At 50.6% G+C, this 24,993-nt stretch overlaps 3 protein-coding genes across 17 annotated transcripts in view; 1 reads left to right on the forward strand and 2 right to left on the reverse strand.

The window, feature by feature from the left end:
• LOC111845082 (protein shisa-like-1) lies at positions 1-3,108 on the reverse strand. 4 transcript variants are annotated; one of them, XM_023814194.2, is made up of 5 exons: positions 2,938-3,108; positions 2,419-2,451; positions 1,912-2,030; positions 1,339-1,574; positions 1-671 (listed from the first exon to the last, which is right to left on the reverse strand). In XM_023814194.2, the coding sequence occupies exons 2-5, from the start codon at positions 2,441-2,443 to the stop codon at positions 332-334; spliced, it is 720 nt and encodes a 239-aa protein (XP_023669962.1). In that variant the 5' UTR covers positions 2,444-2,451; positions 2,938-3,108; the 3' UTR covers positions 1-331. The 4 variants fall into 4 exon arrangements, 1 of the variants encoding a protein (XP_023669962.1); XR_011993749.1 differs by having other exon boundaries at positions 1-668; positions 1,339-1,554; positions 2,419-3,108; XR_002838546.2 differs by having other exon boundaries at positions 1,339-1,554; positions 2,419-3,108.
• On the forward strand, positions 3,032-15,950 carry man2a2 (mannosidase, alpha, class 2A, member 2). Of its 7 annotated transcripts, XM_023814181.2 has the most exons (25): positions 3,032-3,154; positions 4,185-4,355; positions 4,865-5,801; positions 6,145-6,402; positions 6,739-6,883; positions 7,183-7,354; positions 7,642-7,769; positions 7,932-8,105; positions 8,201-8,387; positions 8,465-8,642; positions 8,723-8,925; positions 9,010-9,192; positions 9,296-9,410; positions 9,511-9,578; positions 10,012-10,177; positions 10,506-10,742; positions 11,260-11,382; positions 11,464-11,578; positions 11,847-11,980; positions 12,102-12,243; positions 12,334-12,467; positions 13,208-13,285; positions 13,630-13,824; positions 14,358-14,468; positions 14,557-15,950. In XM_023814181.2, the coding sequence occupies exons 3-25, from the start codon at positions 5,670-5,672 to the stop codon at positions 14,707-14,709; spliced, it is 3,531 nt and encodes a 1,176-aa protein (XP_023669949.1). In that variant the 5' UTR covers positions 3,032-3,154; positions 4,185-4,355; positions 4,865-5,669; the 3' UTR covers positions 14,710-15,950. The 7 variants fall into 7 exon arrangements, with proteins under 7 accessions (XP_023669949.1, XP_023669943.1, XP_023669946.1 ...); XM_023814175.2 differs by lacking the exon at positions 13,208-13,285; XM_023814178.2 differs by lacking the exon at positions 13,208-13,285 and having other exon boundaries at positions 14,361-14,468.
• The window catches only part of fes (FES proto-oncogene, tyrosine kinase), a 15,577-nt gene continuing 6,365 nt past the window's right edge, over positions 15,782-24,993 (reverse strand). For 5 of the 6 annotated variants that reach the window (XM_023814187.2, XM_023814185.2, XM_023814184.2 and 2 more), the window contains 15 exons: positions 24,764-24,947; positions 23,425-23,562; positions 23,102-23,221; positions 22,892-23,014; positions 22,284-22,467; positions 20,941-21,024; positions 20,176-20,385; positions 19,608-19,730; positions 18,970-19,023; positions 18,632-18,750; positions 18,424-18,518; positions 18,215-18,338; positions 17,647-17,804; positions 17,117-17,239; positions 16,481-16,831 (listed from right to left, as the gene is read on the reverse strand). In XM_023814187.2, the coding sequence (XP_023669955.1) occupies positions 16,689-16,831; positions 17,117-17,239; positions 17,647-17,804; positions 18,215-18,338; positions 18,424-18,518; positions 18,632-18,750; positions 18,970-19,023; positions 19,608-19,730; positions 20,176-20,385; positions 20,941-21,024; positions 22,284-22,467; positions 22,892-23,014; positions 23,102-23,221; positions 23,425-23,562; positions 24,764-24,947 (1,982 nt within the window). In that variant the 3' untranslated portion in view covers positions 16,481-16,688. Of the gene's footprint in view, positions 16,170-16,480; positions 16,832-17,116; positions 17,240-17,646; positions 17,805-18,214; positions 18,339-18,423; positions 18,519-18,631; positions 18,751-18,969; positions 19,024-19,607; positions 19,731-20,175; positions 20,386-20,940; positions 21,025-22,283; positions 22,468-22,891; positions 23,015-23,101; positions 23,222-23,424; positions 23,563-24,763; positions 24,948-24,993 lie in introns of those variants that run through there. The other variant, XR_011993747.1, reaches the window with a different exon arrangement.

The following is a 24,993-nucleotide window of genomic DNA, read 5'->3' on the forward strand; positions in this document are numbered from 1 at the left end:
TTGATGTTACAATGCATGTTGTAGTAATCAGTTTTTCCACTAAAAATGATACATTTATAAACACAAAGTTTGGATTTAAGCTTTACGAAAAAGAAGATAGAAGTTATTAATTCCAATCAAGGAAATGTAGTAATTGCAGCTTATCTTCGGAAATAATGGTATGCTGAAAAACATGCACCCATAAAAACAATTTACTGTCTATGACACAGGACATAAGGTGTGAGGACTTTATAAATGCTGCTGACAGCTATACCTTGACTAGAGAACTGGGAGTTCTCCAGTATACCAGTGTGGTCCCTGGCAAAGGTAGCTGGAGAGACAATAAGCTGTCTTATAACTTGTCCCTGAGTAAAATCGAAAGCTCAGTCTTTTGAATACTGAGGTGACTGCAAGAAGTTGTGTTGGTCCAGTTGCCGTGGAGATGTGGAGACTCCTGAGGGACCTTCTGCTGAGGTAGAGTTAAGTTCCTGTTGCTATGACAGAGATGCGCCTGGTTACCTTTAGGGACCAGGAGGCCAGCCAACCAGCGGGGGCAGGTGTGGTACTTTGTAAGTGCGCTGGCTTCCACAGTGAGCCCTCGGGTGTGACAGAACCACAGAAGGTCCACCACCATCAGGACCATCACAAGGGCCCCGTAGAGAAGGACCACCAGCAGACAGACTGGTCGGCTACTATGGGAAACAGAACACTTGTGTGACTCATTGCGAGCATTGTAATTGGTCAGAATTCTAACATTTCATAATGTTTTAAATGTTTAGTGTTTTGTTTCTTTTATAAAATAGTGAACATCATTTCTGAATAAATTCACCTGCAGTCTGTTTAAATTTTGATAGAAAATAAACTATTTTGATAGCATGAGGTTCTAGAATGACTTTGCCAAAACAATGGACCTACCAGCTCTTAAATTATTGAGGTTTCATTTCAGGTCAGATTTCCGGCAGGAAGCTTTAAGTATTTAGGTATGGCTGTTTACATCTCCAGCAACTACATGCCAGCTTTACTGTATGAATCCGACACTGTCTGAATAGACATTCAAATACACGGCACGCTGTCTAATCGCTGGAGCGCAGTGCGCAGCTGTGGAGGTGCCACAGCTAAATGCCTGCTATTGCTAATCACTGGAAGTTTCTCTAAGGATGGATGGTAGAAAGATAGCAGGCGGGGCTGAAAAAGTCAAACTGCTTAAACAGTTCAATGTGCTGTCTGTTAATTATTTTCTTCTTGAGATATCAGTAATAAACGGGATGATAAGACTTGAACTGTGGCATCATTTATGAGAGTACAAACTGGGCTGGAATTTGGCATCCCACTCTGTGCCTGGGTACAGCAGTTACTGACCTGTGACCAAAGCCCATGGAGTTGTTCTCCAACATGCTGGAGTTCATAATGCTTTGGTATTGCGATTGGTTGCAGCAATGTTTGAGGTCGTCTCCTTGCCAACAGCAGTAGGACAGATCCGGGAAATCGGAAAGACGGGGGCAGTGGAAGCCGGAGTGCTGCCTTCTTTGGGTGTCTGAGTAGCCCTCACAGAGCATCACGACAGTGTGGGGGTTCCTTGGGTAAATAAGAAAACTCTAACGAAAGAGATTGGAGAGTGGACTGTTCAGTCACAATCTAATGCAGACCTATATGTGTGGGGGGTGGCCGAACAACTGAAAGTGCCCTCATCTGATGTTGACACAACCCTAATCCCCCCCCCCCCATTCGAGCACCTGCCCCTCGAAAAGTATCTGCATAGTACTGGTAATAACTAAAATATTACATACAATAACCAGTGTACGCTTAACAATAACACAACTATCCTTACATATATAGGCCTTCTGTAAATAACAAAAACTAGTTTGTAAAATAAATTTCCTTTGCCATTAACATGAAATATTAGGAAAAGAATATAAACATCTTACATCTTACCTTGCGGGATGCTGTCTTACTGCTTGCTAGGACAGAGAAGACAGAGGCGGATCCTGCTTCCTCCGTAATGACAGAGTAATTCAGAGTGGGAGATACAGAATTATGTCCCCTGAGAGTATCTGCTTAGAGACATGGCAATTAACTGTCACCTGGCTTGCTTTAATCAGTTGGTTTTTACACTGTGCATTTCACGGAAAAAAGTCATGCTTCTAGAATCTTTTATCGCCCGAGTGTACATGACACTAAATATGTATATATTATTAATACAATTATGTACCATAAAATCATGAAGCAAATGAATCAGGTTTTAAAGTTTTAAATTAAAGTGGTACTGTTCAGCTGGAAGTAAGTAAAAGCTGTGTTTGGGAAACTTGAAAGGACTTGTCACATTCAATAGGACCTGTTTCATATCAGAATGTTAAACTTAAAGCCAGATGACTTGAATGAAGTCCGGCCAGGTTAAAATTTTCTGAAAGATCAATACATTCCATACATGGTGTTCCCTACCTTGACCCTGTGGCTTTTGGCTCATTGTTCATCCTGTATTGGGTATATGTCATAGAAAATGTATGAATAGATTTCCTGCAACTCACCAACAGAAATAGTTTACTAAAAATACCAGATTTCTTTGAGTAGTTTGGTGCGTTTGGTGCCGCCAGGAATAGGTCTTTATATTTATTAATAGTATAAAGGGTTTCCTTTGGAATGGTATTTTCCAGTCCGGGCCGTCATTATATGAATATATGTAGGTCATATTACTCTGTCCTGACAGTTCCGCCGGTGTTTCCAACAGCTTTTAAAATATCAATTACAGCAAATATAAAAATCATGAGTATCTTTTGTTACTTAAAGTATTGTGCAATGCGGCTTATTACTTTTTAATTCTATCGCGTATATTTACAGACGTTCAAATAAAAATACGTCAGCGGTTTCAGGGTTGCTTTTACGTATTGGTTAGACAAATTTCCACTTAGTGAATTCACTTTTTCTTTATATAAAATATCGGTATGAGGGGTCTGCATTGACCTCCAGAAAAATATGAACAAATAATCAGCGACGAGAATGCTCCTCGATGTCCCAGAATGACTTGCGGAGCGGTCGATGCTTGGCTCCTTCGGTATCCCAAAATGCCTTGCGCCATGTAGCTCCTTGGCGATGAGAGCGCCCCTAAGTATCCCAGAACACCCTGCGCCGCACAGCGCGAGTCTTTTGCATCAGGATGAGCGATGGAGTAACGGTAACGGTAAGCGTACGTAGTGGGAAGCGAAGCTGTAGCGGGGATGCGCCGAGTCCGGTGGAGCCCACCAGAGCCCAGCAGACCCCCCGGCGCGTCCCGCTGCTTTGCAGGCAGGACGTACGCCGGCCGGTCCGGCTAAGTCGATGTGAAAGATAGTACAGCCGCGAAACCGAGTGAAAATATATATAAAAATAAAAGGCAAAAGCCGACTGGAATTAGCTAGCTAGCGAGCTTGTCAGCCAGCCGGCGCAGAGCTCGACGCTGAACTCCAGTTTTATTTTTATTAATCAGTTTGGAGAGATTCTTGGTGAGAATTTTAGAGATAATGTCATGTCTGCCGGCGTTAATAAGGTGAGGGCAGGTTGTGAGATGCTGTTCGGTACGGCGTCGACAGCGAAAGACAGTGATATAAAATTGTAAAATATATTTTAAAAATATGTACATACACACGTATATTTGACACATAAAAACACCGAGTGGAGCTTCGGAGCGCCGGACCAGGCATGGCTCGGCTGCCCGAAACGCTGCACCGTGGCGCTTATCCCGTACTCCTGTCATCGTTACGGGGCTGCGCCGCTTGCTGACAAAGACCATTCGCCGCTGGGAAGGCAGCCCTAAATACATCGCTTTATTACGCCCGCGCCGCGCAAATGCAGCGGACGTTCCTGTTGATGTCCTTCATTCGTCCACGATTTCCTGGAAGGCTGGTAGTATTTGATCCATCTGTGACTGAAGCCCAAAAAAACCGGACGCGCAAGGCGCTATATTTAATCAGTGCGTGGAGGCTGAGTAGCTGCGGTGGGAGACGTGTGCCTTGGCTGACCCGATTAAAAGGCGGTGTGTGCGACATGTGTATGCGCAACTTACATTACCGTATTATAGATGCGGCTGAATCAGAGGTGCGTCCTGTTATTGTATTAACGCTTAAAGTCCAGTTCATGATGCGGCATTGCTTTGCCAGGCAAAAAGGTCTGAGGGTTTTGAGTTATATTTTTATTACACTGCATGTTTTGACGGATTATTGTCCTGCTTCCAGGTGCCTGAATATTGCAGCGAGATCCGGGGGCTCCGTGAATGCAGCGTGTGGCCTTGAGCTGCTCGGGCACGATCCCGCAGGATTGGGTGTCTGTCACATTATCGACCGGTCCACCTCTTCCTGGGACCTTCTGGATCAAGCTTCGCTCTTGCACAGGAACAAATCTTAAAGGTGAGCCTTCGAGGTGCTTTTGTGTTTGATCTCCTGAAGACATGGCAATGTGAGAAAATGCATTTTACCGTCGTAAAAGCTGTTCATCACTGAGGTCTTTTTGTAATGTAGTTTTTAAAAATAATTAAGACAAGCATTCTATTTTTTAAAGGTCTTGTGGTAAAATTGATATCTACCTTTTAGGGAGAAGATATATTTGAAAACATTGGTCTTTTTCATGTTTAAGAAAGCTTGAGGTTGCTTGGTCATAATTTTTTTTCATTGATGTCACAGTTGAAAACAGAAGATTTGTTTTGCGTCTAGCCAAGCCTCATTAGAGCGAGAGAGAATATGCTGTGTGAAATCTGAACATGGAGACGGGGGACTTAAATCTTAAGTCATGTGATTTATTGTCTTCAACAAGAAGGAGCACCTGTTCAGTTCATACTGAAATGCTGACTTTGATGCAGTGCTTATGCTACGTGACTAACAGTTAAATGTTCTCTAAAGTGCCTTTCCTTCTGTTCCAGGGACAGATTCAGGACCAAAAATAAATATCCAATTGAGCGTCAGCTCATTACACTGAAATTTGGTGTACTCTTGGATTGAGACCAAGCCGGAGGAAAAGAGTTCTACTTATAGCCAGAGAGATTTGGGTTTGGGGCAGTGGGTGAGTTTTTATACCGACAGACTCAGCAGGACACCGTGACATCCAGTGTATCTAACGATCCGGATTCTCCAGCGACTGAAAAGGAGTTCGACAAAGAGCTGCCGTATCACATTCATCCGCTACAACTAGCCTGCTGCGTCTGCTGCTAATGGCAGGTGCCTCAGCAGCAAACCGGGTGAAAAGGGAACTCTGTGTGCACTGGATTGTACCCAGCGCTGCAGGTTGGACTTGCCCAGCCGAGTCGGGAGAGGGAACCCCACTCTCCACAGTTACAAAAGGCTCCCCAACTGGACTGTTTTGTTCAGAGAGCCTTTCCTGGCTCGCAGGTCTGGATGATCTCGCATGAGTTCTGTGTCTTGGAAGACAAGTGGTGACATTAGGTTGGCCGCAGCTGAAGGACGGCTTGTCTTTCCTTCGGAACATCTTGCCTTGTAATTTTTATTTTTTAATTCTCTCGCAAAAGTACCCAGTTTGGAGGACAGATGCTCATTACGGAAAGTTACTTTGATTAAGAACACTCGCGGGCTTAAGGATCTACCATCACGCCTGAGCCAAGACTTTGTTTGGTGCTGGAGGGAGGGGTTTAAAAAAATTGATTCCTGCTGTTTACCCCTCCTTGGTGAAGCAGACAGGAAGTGCACGTCTGACTGGGGCGGCAGGACAGAATGAAGCTGAAGAAGCAGGTGACCGTTTGCGGTGGGGCCATTTTCTGCGTGGCCGTCTTCTCCCTGTATCTGATGCTGGATCGCGTCCAGCATGACCCAGCAAGGCGCCAGAACGCTGGCAACTTCCCCAAGGTAAGATGGGGGCAGAACCGGCACACGTGTCGTCCTGGGCATGCTGCAGGTTCTCTGTTGTTGCAGTAGTTGTGTGGAATTCTAACAAAGACCGAAGGCGAGACTCCGGCTCGATTATGCGCGGGTATCAGTTACATACGGCAGTGTAAGTAATTGGTGTAACAATGTCACTGAGCTGTTTGAGTCTCAGAGCAGTTGGCAGGTTTTAGCGCTGCTTCATATTCAGCGTAATGTAATTAAGGTGGCAACGGCGCTTCCCAGGGGCTCTGTGTGCTCTTGGGTGACGTCTGCCCAGCTGCTCAACGTGAACCGTGAGGTCCTGTTGTCGACTGTGTGTTTTCAGAGCCAGATCTCCGTGTTGCAGAACCGCATCGAGCAGCTCGAGCAGCTCCTGGAGGAGAACCATCAGATCATCAGCCACATCAAGGACTCGGTGCTGGAGCTGACGGACACGGGAGCTGTGGCGCCCAGCGGCCAGCTGCCCTTCCGCAGTGCCAATGGCTCCTGGGTTCTGCCGTTTGACGGACGGCCTGCCTTCCTCTCAGTCATGCCGCAGGACTGTCAGTTTGCCCAGAGCAAGCGTAAAGACCCCGAATTGCAGGTCAGCTGCGTGTCCTGTTTCGCCGTTTCCGTTTCTTCCACAAGAGCTCTGGTGGCTCCGTGAACCATGAAAATCCCTCATGCACTTAATTAATCTGTCAGTCTGTGTGGATTTTAATATTTGTAGGCGTTTATTTTCATGAGGAATTTTTCCTCCCCCGTGTCGCAAGACTTGGTATCTCAGAATTTCTATCAATTTTCTTGGTTTTGGAATTTGAATAATCCTTGCGACAGCATGTTTTGAAAAAAATGTGATGTATTAAAATCTGATTGGCCATATTGATCCTTCATTAATGGTTTGCAATGGGTGGTGAACGTATTGGGTTGGCCCCCGCAGATGCTGGATGTGTACTCGCTGCTGAAGTTTGACAACATGGACGGTGGGGTGTGGAAACAGGGCTTCGAGATCACCTACGAGCCCAACGAGTGGGACTCTGAAGACCTGCAGGTGTTTGTGGTGCCGCACTCTCACAATGATCCAGGTGGGTGCTCTGGAGCAGCATGGGAAAGTGTTCAAATCCTACCAGAAGCAAAACACGGCTTCTTTTCCAGAAGCTTCTTTATTTGTAGTTAAAAACACAAAGTATAAACTGGTCCAGCAGTAATCGGAGGTGGTTTGCAGTGCTCCATTGTGTTGCTGCAGTAGGGGTACAGTTTCATTTTCATCGGTATTGACAGGAACCAGTGGGGGAGGGGGGCTCTGTCCTTGGCATAGTCATCTGAGAAGTCGCCGTCATTGTGCCTGGCTCCAGCGTTACCGCGATCCTTCCGACACTGACAGGCTGGGTCAAAACGTTCGACAAGTACTACACTGACCAGACTCAGCACATCTTGAACAACATGCTGACCAAGCTGACTGAGGATCCCCGGCGCAAGTTCATCTGGTCCGAGATCTCCTTCTTCGTCAAGTGGTGGGAGAGTGTGGACGCGCAGAAGCAGGAGGCCATGCGCAGGTGAGACACGGGATGCTGGGCCTTCGACTCGTCCCAGTAAGACGTCTCTGGTACGGCTGGGAGGAACGTCCGTGGGAGAGTCGTGCTCTGTTAATCTGGCCCGGGTTCTCCGGGGATAAAAGAACTTCAGAGGGAAACTTTGTACCACTTTCTGCTTCCCTGAGACCAGCACAATGTGCTGAGGAAAGAGAGCCAAGCTCCTAGAATAGATGGCCTTTTCGAAGGCCTAGCTGAGCGTGAGATGGCCTTTCTCCACCACGGGACACTGTGTCCTTGGTCCTTTTCAGGCTCATCCTCGGAGGCCAGCTGGAGATGGTGACTGGAGGCTGGGTGATGACTGATGAGGCAAATGTTCACTACTTTGCCATGATCGACCAGCTCATCGAGGGCCATCAGTGGCTGGAGAGACACATAGGTAATCTGGGGTGTCGGGCCTGGAGGCTAGGGGGGGAGTTCAGAAACCCATAACGCAAAAGAAAGCTTGACCTGAATTGCTCCATTAAAATATCCTGCTCTGTAAAATCAGAGACGTTCTCATGCTAAGTGAAGTTTAACCATGGTTATTTATCTGGGGCAGGATTGAACCCACGCTCCGGCTGGGCCGTTGACCCTTTCGGCCACAGTGCCACCATGCCCTACCTGCTGAAGAGGGCTAACCTGACCAGCATGCTCATCCAGAGGGTCCACTACTCCATCAAGAAGCACATGGCTGCTACCCGCAATCTGGAATTCATGTGGAGACAAGCGTGGGGTGAGAGCACCTCGCCATCCCTCGTTTTCAGAAACTCTCGTCCGGTCTTGCGTATCTGTTTTTCACCACCCCTTTACTTCTGCTCCTGCCTACAGACCTGGGTTCCAGCACAGACATCTTCTGCCACATGATGCCTTTCTACAGCTACGACGTCCCTCACACCTGTGGCCCCGATCCCAAGATTTGCTGCCAGTTTGACTTCAAGAGGCTGCCGGGCGGCAGGGTGAACTGCCCCTGGAAGGTGCCCCCTCGGGCTGTGGTTGAGGCCAACGTGGCAGAGAGGTGAGTCCCACTCCCTGAACCTGTGTTTTCAGAGGTCTTCAGCCCACATGATGAGCCCTCCCTTTTAACACACTCAGGGCAAGCCTTCTTCTGGATCAGTACCGGAAGAAATCCAAGCTCTTCCGCAGCAAGGTGGTTCTGGTTCCCCTGGGAGACGACTTCCGCTATGACAAAGCTCTGGAGTGGGATCAGCAATACCTCAACTACCAGAGACTCTTTGACTACATGAACTCCCATCCAGAGATGCACGTGCACGTAAGAGTCGGCCGTATCCCATGGAGACTGTGCTGTAATGGCAGCTTGCTGCTACTCAGGCATCTACTTGGTTTCTACAGGCTCAGTTTGGGACGCTGACTGAGTACTTCAACGCTGTCTACAAAGCAAAAGGAGTGACACCGGGGACTAGACCCCCCGACTACCCGGTGCTGAGTGGAGACTTCTTCGCTTACGCCGACCGGGAGGATCACTACTGGAGTGGATACTACACCTCACGGCCCTTCTACAAGAACTTCGACCGTGTCCTGGAGTCCCACCTCAGGTCTGTGCTGTTTGCAGGGCGCTCGGCTTGTTCAAAGCGGGAGGAGAAGGCAGTGATGAAGGTTCACCCTCCTGTTCCCTGTAGGGGAGCTGAGATCCTTTACAGCCTGGCCGTGGCTCATGCCCGCCACCTGGGCATGGAGGGCCGGTACCCCGTCTCGGACTACGCCCACCTGACCGACGCCCGCCGGAACATTGGCCTTTTCCAGCACCATGATGCCATAACGGGCACCGCCAAGGAGATCGTTGTCATTGACTACGGGGCCAGGTACAGAATGCCGAAGAGGGATTCTGCTCCTGTCATTTAAAAATGAAAATTTCACATTTGCAGCTCGAAGGCAGATGTGCTCACAGCATGATCCCGTCTCCAGGCTTTTGCGGTCCCTCATCGGTTTGAAGAAGGTGATCATAAACGCGGCTCACTTCCTCACGCTGAAGAATAAAGACCTGTACCGTTTCTACCAGACGGAGCCTTTCTTGGAGACGGTGAGATGATCTCGATGGGAGTAGCGTGTGTGTCCCAGCCGCGCGCTGCCAGTCAAATCCGTGTGCCACCCCTGAAATCTGGTGTCCTCTGCGATTCCAGGACGAGCGGCGAGCGACACAGGACTCCCTCCCCCAGCGCACGCTGATTGAGATGGACCCATCGCCAAGGTAAAGTGCTGAGAATCCCTCCATCCCTGTGGGCGATGCCTACTTCTCATTCTTTGTTACTCGTTCCCCATTTTGCAGAGGGAGTAAACATGTTGCTTTGGGGGGGATAAGTTTCCCGTTTTATTCTGATCTTGTGAGAGTGAATCTCAAAGTGGCTGCTGAATATTTTTGGACATCAAGGTTTGGGTTTCTGGCCTGGTGTACAATGTTTGTGTTTTTTGAGTGCGTCCTGGGGTGTTTCGAGTGACCTGAATAGGGTGCCAGTCAGCAAGGAGAATGGAACACTCTGGAAGCGTGGAACCCCGGATCCGTTTGGGGGTTGATAGTTGAGATGAAGGCTTAGACGAAGCACCATGCTAATGGTTTACATATATGTAGCTTCCTGTTTGCTTGCATGTGAACTGCCTCCTATGTGCCCTGTGTCTGCCAATAGGTACCTGGTGGTGTTTAATCCGGTGGAACAGGAGCGGCTATGCCTGGTGACCATCCTTGTGAACTCGCCTCGGGTGCGGGTCCTCACGGAGGATGGGCAGAGCCTCGCAGCCCAACTCAGTGCTCAGTGGAGCTCCCCCACGGAGATGAGCTCCGACGGGTACCAGGTGGGCGTGCCCGTCGGCCCCGTGAGCGGAGCACTGTGCCTCGGGGCTGGAGGGAGCTTCAGCTCTGGGCTCATGCTTCCCTACATCCATATGGGGGCGGTAGTGGGCTCGTCTTGCACATCACATTACATGCTTTCATCATTCATCCCCGACATCTGGGATGGTGGGTTCCAATGTGGGAACATCAAGGCTGTGATGTGAGAAGCTTGGTCCAAACATCTGTTCTGGTTTCCATGGTGACCACATGGGATGTGGTGGTTTTCCTTTTTAAACATGTGCTTCAAACACTCAGCGCGTGTTTTCCACACATTTCTTTCCCTTGGTCCAGCTCTCCTTCACGGCTCGACTCCCTGCCCTTGGCCTCTCCGTGTTCCACCTGTACGACTCTGCCGACTCGCCCCTGACACTGCGCTCTGACTCCCTCCTGCGGCTGAGCGGGCGGACGCAGGCCGGCCGGGCCGTGGACCCCCTACAGCTGCGCACGCAGGCTGCAGACGACCACAGATTCTACATCCGCAGCCGAAGCCTCACGCTGGGCTTCTCCGGAGCCACGGGCCTCCTGGAGGTCAGGGGGGCTGCAGGGTGGGCTTGGAGGCGGGGGGGGGGGGGTGCGTGCCCGTTAGTCTCCACTCTGGTCCTGGTACACTTGCATTCATTCTTGGTCTGATGGTCGCTAAGTTGGTTTGTTCAAAGTACTGGCCTCAAGCTCAGGGTTCTGAGGCACGCATGTAGCCATGTAGTAAAACCATGTAGCCCACAGTAAAAATTATGATACCCCTTTCGGTCGGCAAAATTTATGGGTGAGACCCCCCCCCCCACACACACCTCTCCGAATGGCGAAAATTATGCAGGAGGTCTGGACTCCCCCACAAAATATATTTCTGGCTGTTCCAAAGGCTCCAGTTCAGCCATCTTGACAAACTACAAGCAGGACCAGGATCCCCTGAAGGGTGTTTATACCCAACAGTTGGTCATTGATCAGTCTTGACACCCAGGCTGTTGAGCCAATGTCTTTGTCAGGTTAGCAGCGGACTGGGGGGGGACGCGGCCAGTGTGGTGAGTGTAAAGTGTTCCTTTGACAGACAATCCGGCGAACGGGCGACCCTCAGGAAGTGAAGGTCCACATGGAGTTCTTCATCTATGGCACCCGGCCATCCAAGGACAAGAGCGGGGCTTATCTCTTCCTGCCGGACGGAAAACCTAAAGTATGTCCACAGTGCTCTCTTATTGGCCTCTCTAATAACGTGAGGTGTGGCGTTTCACGTCATGCTCCTCCATGCCTCCAGCATTATACCCAGCGGCAGCCCCCAGTCGTCCGTGTGGTGGAGGGCCCCCTCTTCTCTGAAGTGGTTTCTCACCACCAGCACTTCCAGATAACTGTCCGTATTCACAACATCCCAGGTACCCGCGCCACACACACAAACACAAACAAGGTGGTCTTTCCGGTTGTGTGTGGACTTCCCAAGAACTGCTATGGCGTTACTCATTTCTGATCGTCCACAAAACGCTAACACGCAAACTGATAGTGGAAAGGCTAAAACTTGTTTTGCTGACAGATAGTAATAACATTTCTTTTTTTGGTTGCATCCCAATGATGTATTCCAGTAAAGACCATTTGATACAAACGCAGTGGCACCGTAAGCCTCTATTTTTATGATATACTTGCCAGGGGTGGACGGCCTCTCTCTGGACATTACCACTATGGTGGACATCAGAGATCAGGCCAACAAGGAGCTGTCTATGCGCCTGGTCACTGACATCCAGAGTGAGGACACCTTCTTCACCGATCTCAATGGCTTCCAGGTGACTACTGAAGACTTGTTGTCTGATGCTGGGAAACCTGTCATTTAATATAGCATCTTGTAGGATGTTACGTGTACATTGTGGTAGCGTGTATTAAAAATCCCCTGTCTACTCCGTGTAGATTCAGCCACGTCGCTTCTATAAGAAGCTCCCCCTGCAGGCCAATTTCTACCCCATGCCCACCATGGCTTACATCCAGGACAGCCAGTACCGCCTCACCCTGCACACGGCCCAGGCGCTGGGGGTGACCAGCCTGGACAGCGGTCAGCTTTCCAGAGAAGCCCACACACACACACACCCACACGCCAGCTTCTGGGGTCTCATTTACTGTATCGTGTTGCTGCCTCCTTCAGGCCAGCTGGAGGTGATCCTAGATCGACGCCTCATGCAGGACGACAACCGCGGGCTGGGACAGGGGCTGAAGGACAACAAGAGGACCGCCAACCGGTTCCGGATCCTGCTGGAGAGGCGAGCCGGCGCTAACAAGGTAGCCGGGCAGGGGCAGCCGGGGCCAAGCGGGGGCCCCTCACTGCATGCTCGTAGGTGGCACTGTGCTTAGCCTGTAGCGTGCGCAGCCAATTGGTCAGATTCCCTTTCATTAGCAGCTTACGGGAAATGCCAGTGAATTATCTGTTGTAAGCAGTATTTTTTTCTGATTGTTTTCAGTGGTGACAAAGTCCCATTTAGCAGCGGGTTCCACTTCCCAATAATCCAGACCCTAATGAACAGGCAGAAAAACGTGCCTGCAATTAATATGCCATCGTTTATCTCTGCTAAGCTCCATCATGCTGCAATAATAGGATCTGGGCATCATAGGAGGAGCTGAAAATGACTCCATTGTTTGTCCTGACTAGCAGATCACTGCTGTTAGACAGGGAAAATGAGAAGGAAATCTTGTGCGGTGCGACCCAGCACAAATTTAATTACGTGGCTGGAATATTGACTTACTCCAAGGATTAAGCTACATCGGTCACAAACATGAAGCTTAGTTAAAGATCCTGAACAGGGACTGCAGCTCAGTGAGGACTACGGCGCCGGGTTCGAGGCCATGGGCTGGCAGGGTGGTAATGAGGTATCAGGCCAGAGGCGTGGGTAATTAGCGGCTTTGGCTGCGTGAGCTCTGCCTTAATGAATCATCCTGTGTTCATTAACCCCTTCTCCCTCCCTCCTTCCCTCCCTCTCTCTCTCTATAACCCGTTTCCTCCACTACACGCTAACTCCACTCAGCATGCGGGCTTTTTTGCCACCCTGTCATCCCTCTTTCATTTTCTCATCTCCCACATCTTTGGAGGCGGAGCTGATGAGGTAACGTTGCCAGGGTGATGGGGGCGGCTGTGGGCCCCACCCATTTCTGTGCAGTAGCCTCTGCATTTAGTTTTAGCTTCTGTAGCCCCTGTGGTTTGAATACAGCCAAAGCAGCTTTGATATGAACCCACAGGGCCTGGTGCTTTAAAACGCACTGCTGTTAACTTGCAGTTGACTGTTTAGACTGAATGCAGATCAAGAAACCTAGTGCCTAACTGAGAAGCTCTGCCTTTAAGGTAGAGTCTGATTGCTCTGTCAACCCACTGCTTTCTGGTAAGTACTGATGGACGTGCTCTCTGACTCTGCTGCCTCCATTCCAATTGGACATCTGTCCTGCTTCCCAGGCACTGGGCAGTGACACAGTCAGCTTTCCCTCACTGCTGAGTTACATGACTTCAGCCATCCTGAACCACGAGGTCCTGGCACTGCCGGTGCTGCCCAAAAAGCGGGGCATTCCCCCGCTGCGCACCTTCTCGCCGCTGGGGGGCACCCTGCCATGTGATGTCCACTTGCTGAATCTGCGCAGCATCCAGGGCCAGGTAACACTGCACTGCACACAGTCTAGCGCTATGATAACACCGTTAGCAATTAGCACGTCCACCATAACTTTAACTGCCCCTGGTCATTAAAGACTTCCTGCCATCTTCTGGCAGAAAGATGGAAGTATTGGGCTCCACCCCCTCGCATGGCCTCTTCCTGATCCTGGGTTCCAGTTCATCCCAAAAACAGTTTGGCATGACTGAGTGTGAAGGTGTCACCTCACGACCCCCTCTAACAAAAACACACTATGGACGATTTGACCTTTCCCGGGATGTGGTGTCTTGATTAAATGTTCATGGGAAAGGTCAGACTGCCTGGCAGATTGAAATACGGAAGGTGAATATTTCTGTCCTCTAATGAAACGAAAGGGGATTCTAAAAACTCCCAGGATCCCGTTAGGTAGTTTGGACAGTGTGATGCTGCTTTCTTGCCAGCCTGCTTGCTAAGTATTTTAGCGTCCGTGCCGTATCTTTCTTTGTCTTTTGTTGGTGGGGGGGGGACACTTTCAGTAATGTGTGATTTCCACCCACAGCAGGACAACAGCCCATCCCCCCACACGGCCCTCATTCTGCACCGCCGCGGTCTGGAATGCTCCACCGAGGCCCAGAACCTGGGCTTCAACTGTAGCACCACGCAGGGCAGGGTAAGTCCCATCCGGTCGCCCACGCCCTCCCACCTGCCGCGTGTCCCCGTTCCCTGACTCTGGTCTCCGGTCCTATACCCCCCCCCAGCTGGCTGTCTCCAGCTTATTCCAGGGCCTGGACCTCCACCTGCTCCAGCCGATGTCCCTATCCTTCATGTATTCCGGCATGCCGCTCGCCAACACCTCCACCCTCAGGCTCGACCCCATGGAGATCTCCACCTTCCGGCTGAAGCTGCGTTAACCCGCAGGCCCGTCCGCAGACGGACCAGTGCCAAAATGCACCCGCCCGCCCAACCTCTCACGCCGACCAGCCAGATGACGACTCACCTTTCTGTGAATGTGTATATAAACTGTTACGGATGGGGACCGTCCCCTGGGTGAAAACTACTGCGACCCTGAGTAAGGGCAGCACCCGATGGAAAGTCTGGTCTGGAGGATCCTGATAGGCCACGGGAAGAGACCGACAGTTCTCCAGAGCACAACTGGCACTACAACCCATCTGACAGACCAGGAGCTGCTGGTTCTGTGAGGGACATACTCTTCTGCTGCTCTTGGTGGTGTCTTTTTAAATTTAATATCAGTCCTTTAGTCCGAAACCTCGGTGAGTGCAATGTGGCAGCCGTCATGATGTGAAGGACACAGACTGAGGCGCGAGTGTGAACGGACGCTGTAATATTGCTCTGCTCTTCTGCTTTAGGAAACCTGGTCTAAATATGAAGTAAATCCTGACTTATGTCACCATGTAGAAGTACATCCAAAAGCTGCTGCGCCCCGTTTTCTTTCCCCCCGCACCGTGGGGTCGTGCTTAAGGTCATGTTCGATTCTCACTATACTAGGTGTGGTTTTTCGCTGCACTGAGACCAGTGCAGCACAGGGTGGTTTGGTAGTTAAGTCACAGACGCAGTGCGGCTCTGCCCATTGAAGCCTCGCCCCGGCAGGTCTGTCTCAGGCGTGACCCGAGGCTGTGAGGACTGCTGGGTCTGCAGTCAGATGTCAGTCTGCACCCCGCCACTGCGGCGGCTGGGCCTTGTGTATTATTATACCGTATGCAGTAAAACATGATACCTCATTGAAAGGTAGGACGCCGGGCATGTTTATGGTGAGCCTACTGTAGGTGGGGCGGGACAGACTTTGCGTGGGAGGGCGGAGGTGAGCTTGGCCCGTCAGCAGGCCCACACTGTAGGTGTCGGCTATGCCCTGCCAAAGGGGCTGACAGGAAGTCCCCCGCCCCCGTGCTTATCCAGCAGTCACAGTGTATGCCCTGTCTGTCATCCCCCACCCCCTCCCCAACCTTATGGCTCACTTTGTTTAAAAAAAAAAAAAAAAAAACCTTCCCTTGTTGCTCCAGGTTTTGTTTAAGTAGAAGGATCCCCCCCCCTACATGTTCTTATTTATTGCTGGTGGTGTTTATTAAAAAAAGGCATATATGTAAGACAAAGCCAGCTTGCAGGAGCTGAATTTGAATAAAGTCACTATAAGGCAGTCACGGTGTGCTGTGGTCTTCACTGATGGTTGGCTGCCTGCTGTGGGCGACTGAAGCTCAAGCAGTCGGCTCGTGTGATATGAAGCGTGCACTCTTCCTCACAACATTTTCTTTTTAACGCTGATGTCGGACACCTCTGGGAGCAGGGTTCTGCCATGGCTCCATGTGTCATCATGGGGTTTCCTCTGGGTACCTTTGATTCCCCTCCCCCCACAGTCCTTAAACATGGGAAGATTAATTGGAGTTACCAAATTGTTCTAAGTGTGACTGTGCCCTGTCAAGGGTTGGCGCCCCATCCTGGGTTGTTCCCTGCTTTGCACCTTTAGCTTCTGGGATAGGACCCCCCCCACCCCTCACTGAATAGGACAAGTGGTTACAGAAAATGGATGGATGGAAGGGAAGTAAACTGAATCCAACCAGAGCTCTCTTTCAAGCTACAAAATAACGAGCAGGAGAGGAACAGAAGGATATGGTGTTCAGCTGACAAACAGGTATGGGAATTGGATTGATGATACGTAACACTGCCCACTAGTGGTCCCTCCATTTATTACACTTTGCACATTTACCTCAGGCTGGCCCACTATAGCCGCAGGTGAGTAAGAGCAGCTCAAGGTACCAGAATGTTCCTCAGGACTTTCTCCACCATTCAATTCTTTGACTGGTGCTTAATTAACTTGATGCACTAAAATGTCCAGTTTTTTTTTTTTTTTTGTCTCTGCTGGTGTGGATTTCTACGCTCAGCGGATCCTGCGGTGGAGGGCGTTCAGGTTTCCCCGCAGCGTGTGAAATGAGGGTCGCTTCTTGGGGTCGTACTGCCAGCACTGACACATGAGGGTGTAGACTTCAGGAGGACAGCCATCTGGAATAGGCATCCGGTATCCTGCCATGTTTAAAAGTAAGATATTAAATTAACATATCCCATGTCCTTCTCTGATAAGGGCATAGGGATGCGAGTAAAATGCTGGTTTTTTTTATGAACTCAGAAGTACTTGAAGAGGTCAAAAAACCAGCTGTATTAAATACATCCCCCAAAAAACGTACTGTCGCTTAATGTTTGTCAAGGGCTCTGGAACAACTGTGCTGTGCTAGTATGTAGTTTAACTGAAATAAGATGTAGCCAATATTACCACTTCCAGGTAATCAAAAGGATCTCCTGCATGCATACCTTTCTCCACCTCTTCTTTCATTTGCTGGTTGGTCATGGTTGGGTAAGGAGTAGATCCATGAGTGAAGGTCTCCCACAAAACGATTCCGAAGCTCCAAACGTCGCTATCTGTGGTGTAGCGTGCTGAAAAGCAAGCAGGGGGCAGCGCTGAGTCATTCTTACTTAAGCAGACTGATAAATGGGTGAGCTGACAGGGGAACGACTGGGAGAGTGGTGAGAGGGGCTGTGGCTCTGATTAATGTGGCCCAATCCGCAGCGCGGTAAGACTGTCCAATCCTAATAGTGGATAGTGGAAAGTGAGAACAAAGTAAAAACTCCCTGAGGAAGGCACGCAGTGGTTATGGAGAGTGTCGTGTCACTCCTATGAGAAGCATGATGCTGGCTGACAAACATGGGTGTCTAGAAGCTCCTAGAAGGATCGGGGCACACGGTTCGAACAGCGAAGGGCGATTAAGGCAGAGCGAGGCTAACTAATGTGGTGTTTCTCAAATTGGTCCTTGCTTCTTCCCAGCTTAGCGCGGCTCCCTCACCGTAATTCAGTGCTTCCGGCGCGGTCCATTTCACCGGGACCTGCTTCATGCTCCCTGTGGCCGAGTAGATGCCGTCATCGCCCTCGCGGGACATCCCAAAGTCGCTGATCTTCACCGCGTTCTGGTCCCCTACCAGGCAGTTCCTCGCCGCCAGGTCCCTGCCGGAACGACCGCCAGTGAGGCAAGGAGGACAGTCCTATGCTTCTGGCCAAACCCCTTCATTCCTCAGGTTTAACTGGAGGCCAGGTGACCATTCTGCCGGTCACTCGTCAGCTTCATGAAACAGGCTGGGATGCATCCCAGCTGAACTCTTTATGCTAAAGCCCAGCAGCCCATGAACCTCAGGAGGTTCTGCAACCACCTCAAGCTTTTAACACAAACACCATGATAAGCTGTGACAACATAAAAAAACTCCATAGCAATAGGAGGTAGTCTGTTCCTACCACTGATGGTACACAAGTGTTTTTTATGATGGTTTACAAGAATGTCCAGGACGTGAGAAACATCATGTCACCCAGTCATGTGATATTTTCCAGGCATCCACTTTGTAAAGATCCACATCTCTCACCTGTGAATGCATTTCTTACTCTCCAGGTACTCCATCCCTGACGCAATGTTCTCCACCATTTTGATCAGCATCTTGGGTTTCAGACTGCTGGTCTCATTCCGTAGGAAGGACAGAAGGTCACCCCCTGCCAAAACAGACAAACGGCATTTTCCATCCGCACTGGCTGGTATGAACCGGGGTTGAAATGGTTCAAAACGGGCCCAGCTCACCTTGGACCAGCTCCATGACGATGTAGATGGGCTGTTTCTGAGTGCAAACCCCAATCAGCTTCACGATGTTGGGGTGGTCATACTGTTTCAGAACCCTGGGTCACACGACACACAGTTGCAATCACGTACAGGGAATTAGTCCATTCTGGCTGACCTCAGACTGAGTGTGAACGTCCATGTGAGTTTGTGTGTGTGTCTGATGAGCGACCTGGCCTCCATAAGGAACTTGTTCTTCATTTCCAACGGCAGGTTCTCTCTGCAGGTCTTGACAGCCACTGGGGTGTTGTTGGAGCGCATGCGGCCGCTGTGCACCTCCCCAAAGTTTCCCTGATTGGACATATTCTGTCAGTCAGTCCCACTTTAGGTAACAATTACAGTGGGCATTGGGATGGTGAGCTCAGACGCTACCCCACTCAAGGCTTCTCTAGATCATGCACACAGCTCTCAAAAAATTCTAAAACGAGAAGCTTAGTCTAAATCTTCTACTATATTCAATACTGTTAAGATCCCACTTCCCTTCATCAATGTGATGCAAAATCAACTCACCCGGCCAATGTGCTCTCCGAGGATGATGTCATCGTGATCCAAGACCCACTTGTCCTAGGAAGATGGGACAGCAGCACATGAGAAATACGGTAACACTGTCCACTAATGGTCCTTTTCAGGGATCCCGCCCCGGCACACAGAGCCTACGAAAATGATGCTGGCGTGGGGTGTTAGCTGTGCTAATGCTAATGCTAACCGTGGCACCTACCTGCTCACGCTAATAGTGAGAGTGTGGTCAGTCCTGACAATCAGGAACGGGAAGGATGCTACAGTCAGACAGACGCTGGCGATTATCAAAAACATGTGCTAAGGAAACCAAACCCATTATCTGAAGTGTTTTCATGATATTACACCCGGTTACACAATGTTGAGTCATCAGGTCCGTGGGTCACTTTACTTTGCACTCATGCCATGGTGTGAGAGCCAATTTTGACAAGGAACTTTCTGGCAGTCTAGCTTCCTCACAAAAACATCACCTGTCAACGGTGACTGAAATGAGGAAGGACAGCCATGATACGCCTTCCTAACCTCATTCAGGTTAAAGAGGAGGAAGTGTTGCTTATATGCAGGCAAGCTTAGAGGGGTGTGATCGTCATTAGCAAGCCAGACCCCGTGACGCTGGAAGGCTGACAGACTACCTTAATGATGGCTCTCTTCAAAATGATGTCAGTCTTCTTGGTGACATTCTGGTGTGAGGTAACGAGGTGGCTAATCAGCAACGGGACGGTGGAAAATCCTTCTCCGTCGAGCCGATACATGTTCTGTAACAGACAGGAGAATGAGATGAAGGACTCACCCCCCCCCCTCCCACCACAAAGAAGCCAAGAGCTTCAGTGTCAACCAAACACAGATACACTGAGCATTGCTGCTGATCTCAGAACCTCAACGCTGCCCTCCAGAGGAAAGGAGAGAGAGAGATGAGGACAAAGGGACAGAGAGAGGATTGGGGACAAAGGAAGAGAGAGAGAACTGGGGGCAAAGGGACAGAGAAAGAGAGAGAGACAGGGAGAGAGTTGGGAACAAAAGAACAGAAAGACAGAGACAGGGACAATGAGACACAAAGATGGCTGCAAAGGGAAAGAGAGAATGAGTTGCAGCCCAGCACAGGGAACTCAGCAGCTCAGGAAGTAAGCTTTGTGCCTGCAAAGGTCACAGAGAGGGTTAAGCGGCGAGTGGCTCTGGGGTGGGGGGGGGGGGATTACTCACCTCACCGCTCTGGATGATGAAGTGCCGACACAGCCCTCCCCAATGCACCGAGAGAACGTATTCCTGCTTGCCCTGGCTCTCCCGCACCAGGTAATCCCCATCCTCCTTCAGCAGCTGCTGCACCTCGACCCTTGGGATGGCCCCGTGGTACCAGGCCTGCTGGCTCAGGGGTTTTTCCACCTCCGGCACCAGCGGCAGGGGCGGGGGCACCTGGGGGGGCAACAGCGGAGTAGAGGTCTGCCTCAGAGGGCTGGCACATGCTCCCCTCAGCCATTGTGACTTTGGTCACATTTGTGCCAGGCTGTAGGTCATTGGTCAACATTCAATATGGTACAGAACAACGGGCTTCACTCGTAGTACTATGACACAATTGTCGGAGTGCTGGACCGTAATAAGAGGTTGCACTTTGCCTCAATACAATTTTATTATATGTCTGCACACAAGACAGATGCATTTCTGCCTAATGCCTTCTTCAGATGCCGAAACGCATCTCTGTTGTGCAGACTTATATAAAAATCATATTGAGGCAAAGTGTGCCCTCTTTTTGTTACACTTGATTGGCCAATATTCAGTCGCCAGCCCTCTGATTCATCACCTCATCGCTAGCGGCCCTCTGATCAAAGCGTTGCTGCGGGGGTGGTGGGGGCTCACGGCACCGTGAGGCAGGTACTACTCACTGTGTACTTGGACACTACTCACTGTGTACTTGGACACTACTCACGGTGTACTTGGGCACTACTCACTGTGTACTTGGGCACTACTCACTGTGTACTTAGGCTTGAACATCCCAGAAAGGTGGCTCTTCAGACCTTCCAGGATGAGCATCTTGGAGCCCTCCTTCTCCCGCTCCTGAAGGAGACAAAGAGGGCAGCGGCTAACTCACTGGTCGGTGGCCAAGTCACGGCCGGGAGCGGCACCCCATACCATCAGCAGGGTGTCAGCCCCGAGACTGTGCCTTTAGGCTGCATAGGCCCTGCCCAATCTACATGCACGCAGTCAGCTGAGAATATGCCTGGGGGCTGTCAGAGGATGCACAGGAAGATTGGGGGGGGGCTTCTAAATGTGGTTTAATGTAACTCGTGGTGCTGGAAACTCACAGTCGCTGCATACCCACTGATGCAGAGCCGTGATAAATGCGACGGCTGCTCGGTCATAGAAACCAGGGGTGCAACAGTCGCTTACTTCATGTTTATTTATGTGTGGACAGATCTTATACTAAGTGAAAGAGGAACTGCTGCGTTCAAGCCCCCCCCCCCTCCCAAAAATAAACAGCGACTTTCCATCTCTTACATTATCTTGTGTAGAAAGTAACACAGACGCCTGCTGCTGACCCAGCATCTACGTTCAGAGGCTCGCCAGCAGCGGGTCGGCTAACCGAGTCTGACAGGACACTGTCCATTTCAGCACTTGGCTATCTGGAAGCTCCCAGAAGGATCGGGGCCCACGCTTCGAGAGCTGACACATCACACGGCCGCTGTTCATTTCCCGTAACGCCAGGCCTGGACAGACAACCCTATTTGTGTCACTGTCAGGAACAATACCCCCACTCTGAGCCAGCACAGCCACCGCTCCACCCTCCCGGCCACAATGGCCTACAGGAAGCAGACGCCCGGACATGGGGGCAGGGACAAGCGATCGCGGAGCGCGTTCACGTTGCGGAGGAATGTCCGGAATGGAGGCAGGCCTGTCGTACAGGACGGGCTTCCAGAACAGATCGGATCAGAGCTGCCAGAAAACATCTCCACTCCTCTGCATTCTGTGAACTTAGCTGCACGCAGCAAAGTCAGGTGACGAAAGGAACTCTGTTCATTGGTTCATGTCTCACTTGCTCCCCATTGCTATATAATTCTCACTCTGCTTTCCCTTGTCCCACTATACCCACCCAAACAGTCTCCACACTCGTCCCCAAATAAAGATCCTGATCCTCTGCTTGCTGCTGTCATTGCCATCGCACCCTGAGCGAGTCCTACTGCCCCCACAGTCCCCGAGTGTCACAATTAAGACAAAGTGATTGACCTTCATAAAGTGTTGAAATGAAAATAGTAGCTGCGAAGCTGCACGTCTGCGTCTGTGTGTGGGGAAGGGGCCGGGGAGGGCTGCAGACTCACGCTGGAGGTGATGGACGCGCTGTCCTCGTCCCGGAATATGGGCGGGGCTTCCTGTGAGCCCAGCCCCTGCAGCTTCTGGGCCAGCAGCAGCCTCTGGGCCTCCAGGCAGGCTCGTGTGCCCATGGACCCCACAACCATCTGGCGGCTGTCCTCCAGGGCGTTGCGCTTGCTGAACTGGTACACCCTGCGTACAGAGAGGTGTTCACGGCGGCCTGCTTCTCCCTCTCTCCCCAACGAAGGTTTCAGTCGTCGTTATCGCGCTTCCCGCCTGAGGACTAGCTCATCGCGCCGGAGATCGCATCGCAGGGCGAGGGAGCTCACGGCTGATAGGCCGTCTCCAGACGTCACACGCACATCAGTGACTGAAGACCGGGATTTGCTAACCACTGTGCTCAGTGCAATGGAAGCTGCTCACTGCGGGAGTCGCTACAAACTGATCTGCAAATCAAAGGGGTGAACACTGTCTCGTCGCTCCAGACAAAGCACTGAGGGCTGAAGTGAGAGAAACTGAAAATACCAAGAAGCCACAATGCAGCTGTAATTGAACACAGGAAGCTGTTCATTAGAGAAGCTCACGGCGCCCCGGCGGCCCCAGGTCCCTGTCTCACCTCTGACCGATGTTGCCGACCTCCTGTTCGGCCTGCAGGTCCAACTCCAGCTGGGTCACGGAGGCCTGCTGAGACCCCAGGGTGGCTGTCACGCTGATCAGCTCCTCCTCCACGGCCGTCAGCCTGTGGCGGGGCCAGGAGGTAAATGCTGTGCCCCAGGGTGTAAAGGAATAACAATCTTCAGGATTGGAGGGACGAAAAGGGACTCACCGGTGCTGGATGCTCTCCAGAGTCAGCTCGTTGAGCACCAGCTCCCCAGGCATCAGCTGCTCGGTCTCAGCCAACAGACTGGTGTCAAACTCCGCACAGGGTGGTACCTCAGCCACTGACCTACAGGCACATAGAAGGTGGGGTCACAGATGCCCAAAAACTACACAATGGACTGGGAGGGTCTCATTGTCACACTGGCCTCTCAGTAAGCCAATAGGATTAGAGAGAACTGAGCAGGAATGGCGTCTCATTGGCTTAAAATGTGCTCAGGCATGCCCTTCAGGAAGGACCTGAAGCTGGAATGTGAAGGCAGCAGACCGTACCTGTTCTGCTGGATGAAGTTGTCATACTCTCTGTAAGGATCGACGGCGTTCAAGGCATTTGCCATCTCCTGGTGAACCACTGCCACCTCCTCTTGGACTATGCCGGTGAGGTCCAAGTACTCCTGCAGGATCTCCTTCCTGGTGGAAAAGAATTGGGGCGACACTGGGGTTAAGATCGAGGTGGACTGGAATGTATAGAGTGAGAGATGGCCAGGCAGCGGGAACACGTTTAAGCAACATACAAATCAGGAAAGCATTGGGACGGAGAGCAGAGTCAGCCAGCGTCCCAGCAGCTGGGGTTCAGGGCCTTGCTAATGGGTGTGATTACGCTGCTGCTCAAGGGATTTGACCCCACAACCTACTACAGACTGAAGGATTTGACCCCCACACCCTTCTGTGGATTGAGGGATTTGACCCCCACAACCTTCTGCTTATTGGGGATTTGACCCCAAAACCTTCCGGGTGCCGGCATAGATCCCTGAGCAATAAAACAACACATTTCAAATATTTCCAGCACTTTTCTCTAGAACCAACAATTTCAACCAACAATTCTTAAGTCATAAAATATACACCTCTACAGTCCACTTCATTTTACCATGCCATTACAGATTCTTTGACCCTTTTCTCCTGCAAACAGGGTTTTTTCTCACCCAGGTCTGGTGTGTGTGGTGCAACCTCAACCGGCCCCTCATGACTCATAACATGATTGTATCTGCCTCCATTTTGCATCGAAAGAGGAATGAACAGGACCTCTTAAGTTCTGCAAGAAAATCCAGACAGACCCTTCCAGATGTCCATGTATCCACTGCCAAAGGTATGGCTCACACGACGCTATGCCTGACTATGCTAACATCTGCAGCCCTGCCAAGCATACATGCTAGTGGGAGATTTGACGATATTAGATTGTGAAAGATTAAAATATCTCAACTATCGGCCTTTATGGAGAAATCGTTTGCATTGTGCCAAAGTGCACATTGTGTCAGTCGCAGTTCTATGGCTCATACACACACCTAAAGCTGTGTTGTCAGTCTAAACCACTTCAACTCACCAATACACTGGTAATAGCAAACAGTAGGTAATGCTTTGGATTTCATCCTCTCTCCCTTTCACTCCCTCGTCCCAACATGGAATGTGCAACACGCAACACATTCCCAATTTGGCAACGTAGCGACATGGACCACAAGGAGGAATTTGGTCGCTAAAAAGAATTTGACATCGGTAATATGGATCGTGGATCATGATCCTGCCTGAAAAAACAGGACATTTTGACATTTTGCCATATGGCCCCCTTGCGATGTGGGGCGGGGGGGGGGGGGGATGTTAGCCATAGCACACTTACAGGACTAACACCATCTCTTCCTGCAGCGTCTGCAGAGCGCTGAGGAGCGCTGGTTGGGCCTGCCCAAAGTGGTGCTGGTGATGTGCCTGGGCGGCCTTCACCACCAGGACGTACTCGTTGTGCAGCTCGTGCAGCTTGAAGGTGGCCTTGGTGTAGCGCTCCCTGGCTTTCTCACGCTCTTTGTCTGCGGGATGGGGGAGGGGGTGCACATGCTCAAAATGGCACAGACT

The sequence above is a fragment of the Paramormyrops kingsleyae genome, chromosome 11, assembly GCF_048594095.1.
Source record: "Paramormyrops kingsleyae isolate MSU_618 chromosome 11, PKINGS_0.4, whole genome shotgun sequence".
In the NCBI taxonomy this organism is placed as follows: domain Eukaryota; kingdom Metazoa; phylum Chordata; class Actinopteri; order Osteoglossiformes; family Mormyridae; genus Paramormyrops; species Paramormyrops kingsleyae.

Coding starts and splice junctions, on each gene's coding strand:
- LOC111845082 (XM_023814194.2), bottom strand. CDS start 2,443: ATGAGCCAAAAGCCACAGGGTCAAG. Junction 2,031..2,418: donor CCAAAAGCCACAGGGTCAAG/GTAGGGAACACC, acceptor GTCTCTAAGCAG/ATACTCTCAGGGGACATAAT. Junction 1,575..1,911: donor GTAAGACAGCATCCCGCAAG/GTAAGATGTAAG, acceptor CTCTTTCGTTAG/AGTTTTCTTATTTACCCAAG.
- man2a2 (XM_023814181.2), top strand. CDS start 5,670: ATGAAGCTGAAGAAGCAGGTGACCGTTTGCGGTGGGGCCATTTTCTGC. Junction 6,403..6,738: donor GTAAAGACCCCGAATTGCAG/GTCAGCTGCGTG, acceptor TGGCCCCCGCAG/ATGCTGGATGTGTACTCGCT. Junction 13,825..14,357: donor TGCGCAGCATCCAGGGCCAG/GTAACACTGCAC, acceptor TTCCACCCACAG/CAGGACAACAGCCCATCCCC.